This window comes from Aspergillus multicolor (genome assembly GCF_047715735.1).
Source record: "Aspergillus multicolor strain CBS 133.54 unplaced genomic scaffold BDW74scaffold_7, whole genome shotgun sequence".
NCBI classification, from domain to species: Eukaryota; Fungi; Ascomycota; class Eurotiomycetes; order Eurotiales; family Aspergillaceae; genus Aspergillus; species Aspergillus multicolor.
This window is the reverse complement of record NW_027395958.1, coordinates 320,057-332,878: the sequence shown is the minus strand read 5'-3', so window position 1 is coordinate 332,878 and position 12,822 is coordinate 320,057. Positions and strand designations below refer to the sequence as shown.

The window sequence follows — 12,822 nt, the reverse complement described above, 5'->3', positions numbered from 1 at the left end:
TTGACGCACTAAATACATGCAGAGAGCAACCGCGAGGCGCTAATGATACCATATTTCATACAATAATGAAAGCATCGCCGACTGAGGGCGAATTCATCCCAGTACAGCCAAAATGCAAGTCGGTCATGCAAACAGACAGGCCTCTATGCTCTCGATGATGGTCTACCTGTCGTCTTTTCGATGTCGGATCCAACCTCCGAGTAGACTTGTGAAAAAGTGAATAAATCACTGCCAGGTGAACCCGAAACTTATCCGACAGGGCTCCAGGGCATGGGAACCAGAATGCGGCTCTGCATGGTTTGAATCAGTGGCACAGTCTTATGCACGGTCTCAGCCCAGCCTTCGATGCCCCACGACTGCTCTCGGCGAATCTTGCGCTCTTCCAAGTTGGCAAACTGCCACAGATGGTGCACTGTGTTCAGATCCCCGATCTGCACGAACCAGGCACCGACCCCTTCCATCACTTCGCGACGCGCCTTGAGACCGCGGCGCCAGTGGGTTTCCCACTCAAGGAGATTGCCAGGGTGAAGAGTATAAGATCGGAGTTCGAAGAGGCCTCCCAGACGGCGCGGCGGGGTTGTAGGCCAGAACGAAAATTCTTGCATCAAAGAAGTCTTCTTGCTCTTAATCAGACTCTTGAGTTTGCGGTCGAACGCAGGGAACTCTGGATGGCGCGAGATATTGTGCAGAGACGCGTGGTAACCTTCGTATCGCTGATACTCCCAGATGTGTACTGTTAAGATGGATGTTAGCGTCGACTCTGCGGTTGCCCATAACGGAACAGATCGGTGGTCTGGTCAGGTATAGATACCAAATGTCTCGTTGTCTCCGACTTGCGTCCGCCAACTTCCTACCAGATTCACGCGGTTCTCTTCTGTGCCGGCCATCCGAGGGTACCATTCGCCAACAAGGTCAACATACTCATCGACACGGTCGGGTTTCACTTCGTGGAAGACAATCGAATGCACGTATTTGCCGCGGGCAAGAACTTGTGAAAAGGAGCGTTCGATGTCCTTATCGAGCTGCTGGCCTTCTTTCGTCCCGTAAATCAGGGAAGAGAGCGGTCCACGTTTGGGAGATCGGTTCGCTTCCTGCAAATGTTCGTCTCCTAAAGAACGGTGGGTAGAAAGTGAGCCCAATGCTTGATTGTCAAGAACATCGGCGGCATCAAAGACGGGGCTTTTTTCAGCGCTCGCGTTGCTCTTGGAGGAAGCAGCGGGAGCGTCAGCGTACTCACGGAGGCGATCACGGGCAACAGGGGATGGGGTAGATGCAGAGGTGGAAGCAGAAGCACCGACTGACTGACTCTCTTGCTGCTCTCTCTTCTTGCGAGCTACTTCCAGGTTCTCGCGAAACTCCTTCTGGCGTGCAGTGAACTCTTCAGCCGAGTCGGGTGTGATGTCGCGGATGGAGGGCGAACGGAAGACAGGGGCAGATGCGTGGAAATGTCGGACCAGCAAAGATGCAGGCCGAAAGACTCGAGGGGCAAGCATGGCTAGGACGGATGCAAATGCGATTCAAACAGCCAATACAGAGGAAATCAAGCAAATGGCAATGAGGGTAATGGAAGCACCGAAGAGAAAACAGAAGTGGTTGTTTACTGATGTTGCCCAACGGATACAAACGGGAAGCAGGGGAGAATACCACCTGTCCGAGGGTGAGAAAGCACAAGAGGGGTTTGAAGAGAGAGGGGGATATAGAAGACAAGGAGCAGGGATTAGACGGGGAGCTGACACAAGGTGCACAAAGCGAAACGGCTGAATGGAAGGTGCACCACAGCAAGAGTAACCCTCAGAACCAGTGAGGAAGCAGCTCGCTCAAAGACCAGGATCAGCAAAGTCGGGTTAGGTCGTCGAGGAGATATTCCCCAGATTCCAGATGGTGGGAAGACAAGACGCAAGAATAATTAACACACCAATGGGGATGGATGGGATGGAAAGAGGGGAGGGATTTGAGGAGGAGAGAAGCTGGGGATAGCACTGCACCCGTAGCTTGCCTGGAGCCGATGTGCGGGGAAGGAGTCTTAGTGTCTTGGGCTCTTAGCTCAGCCTTTCGTTGCTAGCTACAAGTCCAAGCTTGTGCTCGCCATAAGAGGACGTCGGTGGGTGTCTTATACTGCCGCTTGTTGATCGCTTGATAATATATCAGCTCGCTGGTTTAGATTGAGATGGAGATCCTCCCTTCATTCGGGAGCTGTTGGTGATCCCCGGTTCAGCTTCCCCATATCTATGACGGCATGGCTTGCTCTGGACGTGTTCTAGGCTAGATGGACATGAGACATGCTTTTTATCTGGACAGAGACGATCCTGTGTGATTAGTATTCAGCTTGCGCGTACGCATCACGTGGACTGCTCTCTCCAATTACCAGCTCTTGGGTCATACGACAGGGACAAATCTCGTCTGAGATAAAGGGATTCTTTTGGACCTAGCCTCAAAGCTCTGCCTCTGCCTGGTGTCTAAAGCTATCTGGCCAGCATGCCGGGGTATATACTCTGGAACTCATTAATCTGCAAAGCCGTAAATAGTCTGATGCATTGCGTCAAACATGCTCTGCTGACTGAAGCACGTATTCAATCTCATGTACTCCAGAATATAGTCGCGGCCGTCCGCGTTGCTATTGACCGAATTAGGTAAAGCGCAATCGCCGGTTGCCACCCCATCATGAAGTAATCGGCCCCTCCACCTTACAATCTCAACCAAGAGCTCCCGCGAGACAAGGATGCCCTCCGTACATTTACCTCCGAGCGCACTCAACACCAGACCAGACACGATGACTGATTCACTAAATCCTCCCCTGTCGTACGAGGCTTCTGCCACGACTACCCATCGCCATGTTGCAACCACTCTTCCGCCGGAGGTTTCATCGTGTCTAAAGAACTCCCGCTTTGTATGTCTAATTGAAGCTTCTCGGTCATTTTAGCTGCCACTAATGTCAATGGTGCCTGTAGCTTCATCTAGCAACATGCGACGGCCTCACCCCTCACATCTCCCTTATGTCCTACACGTACCTACCCTCCACTCCCTTCGATCCGTACCCCACGATCATCATGACCACCAATTCTTCGTCTCGTAAAACCACTCACCTTCAAACCAATCCCCGCGTTTCACTTCTGGTACACGATTGGGTATCACATCGTCCGCCGACGCGTGCTTCGAACCCCGGCAACACTCGCGATGGATCGCCTCCGCCCGCCGCAACCCGTTCGTCTTTGGCTAGCTTGCTGTTGAATCTCAACACGAGTGCATTATCCAGTATCTCCACCACTATCACCGGGGAAGCTCGCTTTTTGGAACCCGACTCCGAGGAGGAAACCTGGTGTAAGGAGAGGCATTTGGAGAACAACACGTTTGAGGAGGAAATGAGCACGTTCGGCCAAGTGCCGCCGCCCGGCCAGCGCCGGCCCAGTCTCTCAATTGACGATGATGTTCGGGTTGTCACTGTCCGAGTGCGCGAGGGTCGTCTTGCTGATTGGAAGGGAGGCGTGCGGGATTGGCTCGTTGTCCAGGAAGGCGAAGAGGTATCCGGTGAAGCTGGAGCGAATGGTGTCGTGCTGTAGGGCTTTGTGGCTTCGAGTTTCCTACTGTTCGCATCGTGCCTAGGACATTCAATTTTCTTTAGAAGTTATGTACGTGGACTTGAAAGGGCGTCAAGGCATAGCATCATTTGCTTGTTAAACATTATCAGGGCCATTGATTTGCTTCTAGTCCATGTCTTCTTTCTAAGTTCAAATCTGATGCTTTCTGGATGTAGCACACGGGATGCAGACATATCTATATACTTTACATAACTCAATTAGCACATAGAGCACACATCAGCCGAGTAAAATGGCGAAGACTAGGTTATTGTCTGCCATGGAGCTGATCACATGATGCCATCAGTGACGTCGCCCGTACCTATCACCAGCTCCAAATTTCTCCAACCCCAACTTAACTCCACAATTCTCAGTACAATGCGTTGAGCAACCTGAGCCACATAAGTCTCCAGTATTTGCTTGTTCGACTTCCAATCAATACACGACAATTGAGCTCCATCCCATCTCTTCCTCCCATACAGTCAGAACAAACAGCAAAATGAGACTCGCGCACCTCCACTTCCCCGACATAACCTCCTTCACGCGGGTTGCAAACCTTCAACAAACCCTCACAACGCGGCTCCTCGCGCACAAGAAGCTCTCATCGAGTCCGTCCACCGATGCCACGGCATCGCCACCGGATCCCACAATCATCACATTCTCTCCGAATCCCGTGTACACAACGGGGCGCCGCGACCTCCCGCCCTCGAACACCACGCCCGCTACCACAAAGACTCTCTCCCTTCCACCTGCGCTCGAGCCGATCCGGTCGATACTTATCCCGCCGGCGTCATGGCAGCCACTGTCGCAGAATGAAGCCCCGTTAACAGCAGAATACCACCCGACCCTGCGGGGCGGACAGACAACGTACCATGGGCCCGGGCAGATGGTCGCATATACGATTATGGATCTGCGACGGATGGGTTTAACGCCGCGGTGCCATATCCGGTTGCTAGAGAATAGTGTCGTGGATGTGCTGCGCTCGTATGGGCTCGATGGGCTGATCACGGAGGATCCGGGGGTCTGGGTGCCGCGTCCTTCTGGCGACGGACTGCCCATGAAGGTTACGGCCGTCGGTGTCCACCTAAGGCGGAACATTAGCAGCTATGGGATTGGGTTCAATGTGACGCAGGAGCCGATGTGGTTCTTCCGGCAGATTGTGGCGTGTGGGCTTGAGGGGAGAGAGGCGACGAGCTTGGAAGGGCAGGGAGTCAAGGAAGCTACCGTGGAGGAGGTTGCGGAGAAGTTTGTGGATGCGTTCGTACGGAGGGTAAATAATGATTTTGCCTGTGAGGGGACTGCGCTGGGTGAGAAGATTGAGGAGGTTTATAGAGCGGACGAAGAGGATCTTGTAGGCCAAACAGATGCTCAGTAGGCCGAAGCGCCAGGGGGTACCAAGTGATAGGTACAGTGTAAATGTGTCCCAGGGGCTGATTCAATAGACCTGCCAGACGGCATAATATTGAAGTCGATAAATTGCAGTAGATCCGAGCCAACGGTACATATGCTAAAACATCATCGAGTAGAAATACATGCATAGAGCGTACATTTTTCACAAGGCAGAAAAACAGGCTGCTGCATCCAAATCAGCCATGGAACAAAGGTAGCAAAGCACTCGAACACGGAAGGCGTATGAGCGTACACTGTCCTGGTAGCTGAATGTGAAATCGATATTGGTTTCCTTCTCCGCACAGCATATTAAGATATTAGCGTAAGTGGTGTATCTAGCGTAGAATATATATATCGAAGAATAGACGAGAAAGCAGATATCGCAGGGCTAAATTGCTGATTGCTGAATCGTGAAGCGGCAGGGTCTCCCGGACCTGCGAACGAAAACGGATAGGATATCGGACTGAATGTTGGGCCGACGGATATATAAACAGGCAACTCGAGGGCGAAATTCGGCAGGATGTAATCACTGGATAATGCAGCGGCTCTGCGAAGAGCTGGAGTTCTGAGCCTTGACCTCAAGGGCGACTTTAGCCGCTTCGTAAAAGGCCTCTCTGATACCGCGATTTTGGACGGCAGAGCACTCTGGAAGTACGTTAGACCACTCTTCAATTCCCGATAGGTGATGTCGGCTACTTACCGAGGTACTTCACGGCTCCAATTTCCTTCGCCTTTGCCAGTCCTTGTTCGTATGTGATGACATTCGGGTTGTCATTTTGATACTCGTCCTTGCGCAAGTCACACTTAAGGGCTGTAAGGACGAGTTTCACACCCGGAATATTCTCCGAGATCTCCTCAATCCATTTAGTGGCCACGTTCTCGAACGAATCGGGGCTGTCGACCTATGTTCCACAACTTAGCCATAAAGTTCGGGAAGCTGACCGATAATCTTACACTGAAGCACAGCATTATCACATGGGTATCCTCGTATGAGAGCGCGCGCAATCGGTCGAATTCCTCCTGGCCGGCTGTGTCCCATAACGACAGTTCCATGTGCACATTATCGACGAAGATATCTTTGAGATCGTAAGTATAGCCCGGGGGATCAAAGCGGGAAAGAAAATACCATGGACGTAGTTCTCTAGACGGGTAAAGTCAGTATCAGATTCAACTAGATGCGGAGAGCCACGAACCAAAGACTGTCGGTTCACTAAGTCACAATATAAGGGTCAATACTAGAACGTATGTTGTATTGAATGGAAGCCTTACTAGACCGTTGGAAAGAATCTAGAAGAAGATTGTCAGCAATCGCAGGCATGCGCTAGAAATACGAGGGGTCCTACCCTCGAGTGAACACGTTCAACGCCGAGGTTTTACCACAAGCACCGTCTCCTCTGTCTCACGGTTAGATAGTAATACTGAAGTCCTCGTCGTATGCTTTACTGACAAGAGCACCATCTTGCGCCGAACGACTTTTTGGCGCCCGCAGAGATCCATGGTGGTTTATAGATCGTAGGTCTTCGGAGCGAGATCGGGGAATTGTCCAGGGGGTAAGAGGGGGCCCGAGGGGTCGAGACGGTTATCCACAGCGCTGCTGTACGGATAAAGGAAGGATAGCGTGCTTAAGAGTATACTGGAGGTGTGAGGATGACTCTGCACAAATATGAGCTGAAGAATGTGAAGAAATGAAGACTGCGCCCCAGTCGTGGGCCGTGGAGGTCGATGTCATCGGGCTAAGTTGCCAAAAGATCCGGCGAATAGGAAGATCGTCATCTGCCAAGCGGCTGGAGTTCCAACGCTTCATCTGGTGCCTGAGCCGGACAATATTTGTCTAACAGATGGAATTGACTCGGGATAGGTCTGTTCGTGCTTGGTTTCCGCTCCCCCGGCCTCTTGTTTGGCGCAGATGTTCTTATCGGCCCCTGGCAGCTGCTACAAGGAATATCTGTACCTACTAAAGCATGGTGACTCAGTCACATCTATCTAGAAACCAAATCACCTTCATTTCTTCAGGTAAATGTATATAAGGACTCTTTCAATCAAAACCCTATGAAATGTATGCTTCGGTGAGTTCTAAGGTCATAGTTTAGATTGACTCTAAACCCGTGTAGATCAAAAGATATATAGTTGGTACCGTCAAGACTGATGTCTCTCACCAAGAATTTTCCTTGGACGACTGATATAAAGTCTGAGCCGAGGTAAAATTGAAGATAGGCCTGTCCAAGCAAGGATTGCAACCTATCAAGCCCTCAAGCTTCAGCAGCAGCAGTCCCCCAACTCCATGTCTGGGACCGTTGACAAAGAGAAAGCAGGACCCACACGAGGCTCGATGAAGGCGGGGAATTTCGGTGCCTCAGGCCATATTATGCTGATAGCTGGAGGGCCGGGAGCTCCAGTTGAGTGTTCCCGAACCATCAACAGAACTCTTATCGATACAACCAGGCTACATTTCTTATTCAAACTGTCAGACCTGGACAACCTCACATAGCTGTCCATACGTTTATCCCAGACACACCCAGATTATACGTCCAAGATGTCTGACGACGATGATTTCATGCACGACTCTGCTGATGAGGAGTAAGTACCAACACCCGTACAGCTCGTCTGCAACGGCCGAAGAACCCGCCTCACACTCGCCGATGCTAGATATGACTTCGAGTACGAAGATGCGGACGATGACGAAACAGAAGATATTGGAATCGAAAACAAGTACTACAATGCCAAACAAATCAAGGTTGACAATCCGGAGGAAGCGATTGACGAGTTTCTGGGGGTACCCGCATTGGAACAGGACAAGGGAGATTGGTAACCATACAGAACTCTCGGAACATGTCGCCGGATATTGACTATAGCTCTAGGGGCTTCAAAGGGTTGAAACAAGCGATCAAGCTTGAGTTCAAACTTGGGAGATACAGCGATGTAGGCTGCCCGAATCCCGAATCCCGAGTTCTGACATCGACATGCGCTGACATTCTAGGCCGTCGAACACTACAGGGAACTCTTAACGTACGTCAAGTCGGCGGTCACGCGAAATTATTCCGAGAAGTCGATCAATAACATGCTCGACTATATCGAGAAGGGGTCGGATGACGACAAGGCGTACCAGTGCATGGAAGAGTTCTACTCCCTCACGCTCAACTCTTTCCAGAACACGAACAACGAACGATTGTGGCTTAAGACGAATATCAAACTGGCCCGTCTGTGGTTGGAACGAAGAGAATACGGCCAATTGAGCAAGAAAGTCCGGGAGTTACACCGAGCCTGTCAGAGGGAGGATGGGTCGGATGATCCCAGCAAGGGCACATATCTGCTGGAACTATACGCGCTAGAGATTCAGATGTACGCCGAAACGAAGAACAACAAGAGACTAAAGGCCCTGTATCAGCGCGCCCTCCGCGTACGGTCGGCGGTACCCCACCCCAAGATTATGGGAATTATTCGAGAATGCGGAGGAAAGATGCACATGAGCGAGGAAAACTGGGAGGAGGCGCAGAGCGATTTCTTCGAGTCCTTCCGAAACTACGATGAAGCGGGCTCGATGCAACGCATCCAGGTGCTCAAGTATCTCGTGCTGACCACCATGTTGATGAAATCGGATATCAATCCCTTCCACTCGCAAGAGACAAAGCCGTACAAGAATGACCCCCGCATCTCTGCGATGACCGATTTGGTCGACGCTTTCCAACGGGATGACATTCACGCATACGAGGAGGTGCTAAGCAAGAACCCGGACGTGCTGGCCGACCCCTTCATCGCAGAAAATATCGACGAGGTTAGCCGAAATATGCGGACCAAGGCCATTCTCAAACTGATCGCCCCATACACCCGGTTCACGCTTAGCTTCATTTCTAAGCACATCAAGATTTCGGTTACAGAAGCCCAAGACATCCTCAGCTTCCTTATTCTCGACAAGAAACTAGACGCCAAGATCGACGAGGAAAGTGGCACAGTGATGGTCGAAAGCGCCAGCGACGTGGAGCGACTCCGGTCCGTGGAGGAGTGGAACGAATCCCTCCGGATGCTCTGGCAAGTGACTCTGAACGACGGAGACGGCTTCAAAAATGACGATGTCTCGCAGCCGACCGGGATGGGCATGCGAGGACCCATGCTCTACCAATCGGGCTTCGACGACGATGCTGCGGGACTACTACGATCTGGCGGCCACCGATCGCGGAGAGGGGGCAAGAGTAGCAAAGCAGGAGGGGGAGGAGGAGGAGGGCTCAAGGCTGGGTCGGGGCTGTTTTAGGCGGGGAAGGGCAGAAGTATTCGGATGTTGTACTCCGTACGGACCATGGAGTGCAGCAAGCAGTACCACTTGGCTGGTCGAATCATGGGATCTCACTTTCCACGATCCCTGCTGAAGAATCTCAAGACAAGAAGACATCATTATTGAATCATCCATCTTATCGTATTAGATTCGTGAAATTCCTCAGCGTCGTATGCATACTCCATACATTTTGAAGATTTTCCGTCTGCCTTCATTCCCAACGTCCCACACCGTCAGTATCACCCAAATCCAATGGTCCAGACGCCGACGCGCAAGCTGCTGCTGCACCAGAATGCTGCACCAGAATGCTGCACCAGAATGCTGCACGACTGTAATCAACAGCTCAAAACGGCCTGTAGGAATTCAAGGGGAAATAAAAAGCGTGATCCGCCGTTTTGTTTGTCTGACCCTCGAGTCTAGTCGCGAGTCCTCCCACACGCAATCCAATCGCACGAGGAAATTGAGCACGCTCATTCGTGGGGCTGCAATGCATAGTCATCGCGACAAAATGAAGCTGCAGTTGTAGACTGAGACCGAGACTGGTGGAAGCACTGGACTGCGGCGCGTCCGACTGGAGATCAACGGAGTAGTTAGTTTGAGCCTTGAGGCAATAGCAAGAAAAAAGAGCGAGTTCATTGTCAGGTCGAGTCGTCATGCCGCGGACGGTAAAGCAATTCCAGCCTCTTTCATTCGCTTTGTCGACGGCAACGGCATGGTCCGTTGCATGATGTTATGTTACCTGCTTTGACGGCGCACCAAACGCGGAGTACGGAGTACTTCGCTGATGTTCTGTACCCTGTACCTCCGCTTGCCTAGGCTCTTGCAGCGTAAGCCGTAGCTCACGCACGTACTTATGTACTTAAGTGCGATGCAGGAAGCTGGCGCTAGAAGAAGGAATATCCCGACGACCAGTTAGTCCAATGACCAGTCAAACGGTAGCCATCGGCGCTCAACGCTCAACACTTTGGCAATTGTTACGGAGTACAGGCGCCAAGGCAGCGGGTCAAGGGCCGACGCCGGACGGAGTAATAATCGCAAATATTGCCATGCAGCTGTGGTCCTGTGGAGTGGTGTTGCCAATTGGCGAGCTGTCGTCGAATGGTTTTCGGTCCCGTTTAGTATGAACGCCCTTTGTTTCTCCAATTCCAAGCCCTAACGCAGTGTTCCGCGTGATAAGATCCATAGCACGATAGACCCGTCCTTTGTGCTACACTACTACGAGGCTTCGAGTCCGGCCGAGCAGAGCTGCAGGTAGATAGGGATAATTTCTTGACGCTTGACGCTTGACGCCGGGGCGCAATTGGGCTGTGACTTGTAAACTGTCGAGCTGCATGAGGAGGATCGGCTGGCTCGCTCAGACTAATGCCACCGTGCATCCGTCCCGTCCGCCGTCCGCTTCCCTCCTGGTTTACCTATGACATCCAGCTTGCACCGAGGCAGCTTGCAAGCGATTTTCCGATTTTTTGCATTGGTTATCGAATTATCATGATGCCATCGGGTAGCGGCATGGCGGGGTGCCCCGGGTTTTGTGTTCCCTGTACCAGGTGGGAAGAAGATCGCCGCGGGTAGCAAACAGTGAACTAACCATGATCAGCGATCGACGTCAATAGAACTGTGCTCCGGATGTACTATGTATGGAGCAGAGCTCAAAGCCGGAACAAGCAAAAGATGCCGGGGAGAGCCGCGGCTCTCCCGCAAGCACAGAGGCTCAAGAGAGATGTTTATAGGTAAGACTGTAAAAAGCCCTCACGGATCTTCCAAACTACAGGGGAGCCTCGAGTACAGAAATGACATTGCTTGGCGAATCAGAAATACATATATGCATATGTACTCGGTATGTAAGCAAAAGTGCGAAGGAAAAGAAGATCCAGGTACAGGAGCATATCTTCCGACATAGACTCTGGTGGCTGGAATTGAATGGTCCGGACGGCGTTTCCGAGGTAGCATATGCAAGGTATCTAGGTGGTTTAGCTGGATCGAATTGAGTCCTGTCACTTGTGGCTGCAGCACGACAGGGAGGAAGGGCCGATTTATTTTCAACGACAGGATAAGTTCTCCAGATAACATGCAAGCGAGAGACTGGGCCAATCTTTCCAGGCAGGCGGCCGTGGCTGCCCACGCGAATGGGTAAAAATGGCTGGATGCTAGAGCCTAGAGGTTGTACCCGGCAGAACGGTCCAGAGACAAGCCACGGTTGTCTGACCCCGTTCCATATCTGGAATCGACGACTCGGATGTAGATCAAAACAGCGAATGGAGGTGGACTAATTGAATGCTGTTTCACGTCGCTTCTTCGGCCGAATGTATGGACGACTATTGGAAGCAGTCGCTCGCTAGCTCGATGCCAAAGAGAACTAATGGATGTGAAAGCAATCCTTCAATCGTTCGCCTACTGCTCCGTCCTCACCCTTCGGAGTTGACCTCAGATGTTGGTAGTATTTGTACCAAGGATGTCAGACGCGGCCAAAGCATCGTATAGTGGAAACTTTGTTTTGAGATCCTATCGTCATTCTAGTGTCCAGTGCGCAGCTGATTCTCAATCTTCTTATTTCCCCGAGGATAATTTGCGTCGTGGTCCGTCGGCATTAGCGAGAAAAAGGCAACCTGGATAGAGAAGGCTTCCTGGGATTATGCCTATGCATCTTAGCTGCTCGAATCCGCCCACCCTCGTAAAAAGTAGCTGCATACCACAAGCCGGGTGGGAGCACCGCAGGCGTAGTCGCGCAAATTCCTCAGGGAGATGCCAGTAGCAGCTCGCGACTTATATTAACCGGCGGTGCTAAAAAAGGGTAACTGCGCCAGCGCGCGGAGGACGGATTGCGGCGAATGAGCTCGCCTTGGGATGTGCTACCATCTTGGGCAAGGTGTTCACAAACAGCGCAGGGATGTTTAGACGAGAAGGAACTGGATCTGAAGGCCAGCCACCTTACTCGCAGCCTCCGACTAGCTGCAGGACCATCGGCCCAGTCAAGCGCGGGTGCGGTGGGCGGACATGTGGTCGCTTTCGAGTGCATGCCTGTCAACCTTCAAGTCTTGGAGATGGTGATCATAACGGAGGGGAACTATGATTTCAATTCCGACCATTAAGAGCCAGGATTGCGAGCGGTTTTGTCAAGGGAAAGCTAGAGATGGCGGAGGGTGCGGTCTGAGCACCAGCAGCGCCGGGCTGTCAGTGGTCCATCGCGGGGGGATTCGGCATTTGCCCGGTGACCAAATTGTAGTGGAAATAGAAATTCTGATGACGAAGAGCGAGAAGAAGAAGAAGACGAAGAAGAATGGGGCGATCGAGGCATGTATCATATTGTGCTGATTGTGCTGCTCGATCGGGAGTTTTGTCAATAATGGTTTGAAGGTGCTGCTGGTGGTGTAGGGTGGTATTTGTCAAATGGATGGATGGATGGCTCATGCTCTTTTTTCCTTCTTTCTTTCTTTCTTTCTGATTTTCTTTCTGATTTTCTTTCTTTGATGGCGATGGCAGCCGGAGAGCCTTATCGTCGGTCTACTTAAGAGTCTTCCCCTCATCGATCCATCGCCCCATCAACAACAGGTCAAAGCTATCTGTCCAGCCCCATCCCTGCTTGGTGCTCGCTAGCAC

The 12,822-nt window shown here is 51.6% G+C and overlaps 5 protein-coding genes across 5 annotated transcripts; 3 read left to right on the top strand and 2 right to left on the bottom strand.

Annotated features, from left to right (window-relative positions):
* Nucleotides 1-248: 248 nt before the first annotated feature.
* On the bottom strand, nt 249-1,493 carry BDW74DRAFT_176468 (NIPSNAP family protein; the record flags this gene model as incomplete). Its single annotated transcript, XM_073728614.1, has 2 exons — nt 249-733; nt 812-1,493. 2 exons carry the CDS (start codon nt 1,491-1,493, stop codon nt 249-251), a joined length of 1,167 nt encoding a protein of 388 aa, XP_073585591.1.
* A 970-nt stretch (nt 1,494-2,463) lies between these two features.
* BDW74DRAFT_149820 (pyridoxamine 5'-phosphate oxidase family protein) lies at nt 2,464-3,906 on the top strand. The gene is made up of 2 exons (XM_073723936.1): nt 2,464-2,887; nt 2,949-3,906. Exons 1-2 carry the CDS (start codon nt 2,720-2,722, stop codon nt 3,555-3,557), a joined length of 777 nt encoding a protein of 258 aa, XP_073585590.1. The 5' UTR covers nt 2,464-2,719; the 3' UTR covers nt 3,558-3,906.
* Nucleotides 3,881-5,386, top strand: BDW74DRAFT_129048 (lipoyl(octanoyl) transferase LIP2). The gene has a single exon (XM_073722237.1). The coding sequence runs from the start codon at nt 4,072-4,074 to the stop codon at nt 4,945-4,947; it is 876 nt and encodes a 291-aa protein (XP_073585589.1). The 5' UTR covers nt 3,881-4,071; the 3' UTR covers nt 4,948-5,386.
* On the bottom strand, nt 5,218-6,720 carry rho3 (Rho family GTPase RHO3). The gene is made up of 8 exons (XM_073722236.1): nt 6,409-6,720; nt 6,305-6,355; nt 6,231-6,248; nt 6,155-6,171; nt 6,088-6,102; nt 5,916-6,037; nt 5,662-5,863; nt 5,218-5,606 (listed from the first exon to the last, which is right to left on the bottom strand). The coding sequence occupies exons 1-8, from the start codon at nt 6,456-6,458 to the stop codon at nt 5,488-5,490; spliced, it is 594 nt and encodes a 197-aa protein (XP_073585588.1). The 5' UTR covers nt 6,459-6,720; the 3' UTR covers nt 5,218-5,487.
* A 313-nt stretch (nt 6,721-7,033) lies between these two features.
* BDW74DRAFT_128844 (putative COP9 signalosome subunit 2 (CsnB)) lies at nt 7,034-9,304 on the top strand. Its single transcript, XM_073722235.1, has 4 exons — nt 7,034-7,538; nt 7,608-7,766; nt 7,820-7,880; nt 7,939-9,304. The coding sequence occupies exons 1-4, from the start codon at nt 7,495-7,497 to the stop codon at nt 9,205-9,207; spliced, it is 1,533 nt and encodes a 510-aa protein (XP_073585587.1). The 5' UTR covers nt 7,034-7,494; the 3' UTR covers nt 9,208-9,304.
* The last annotated feature ends 3,518 nt before the right edge of the window (nt 9,305-12,822 follow it).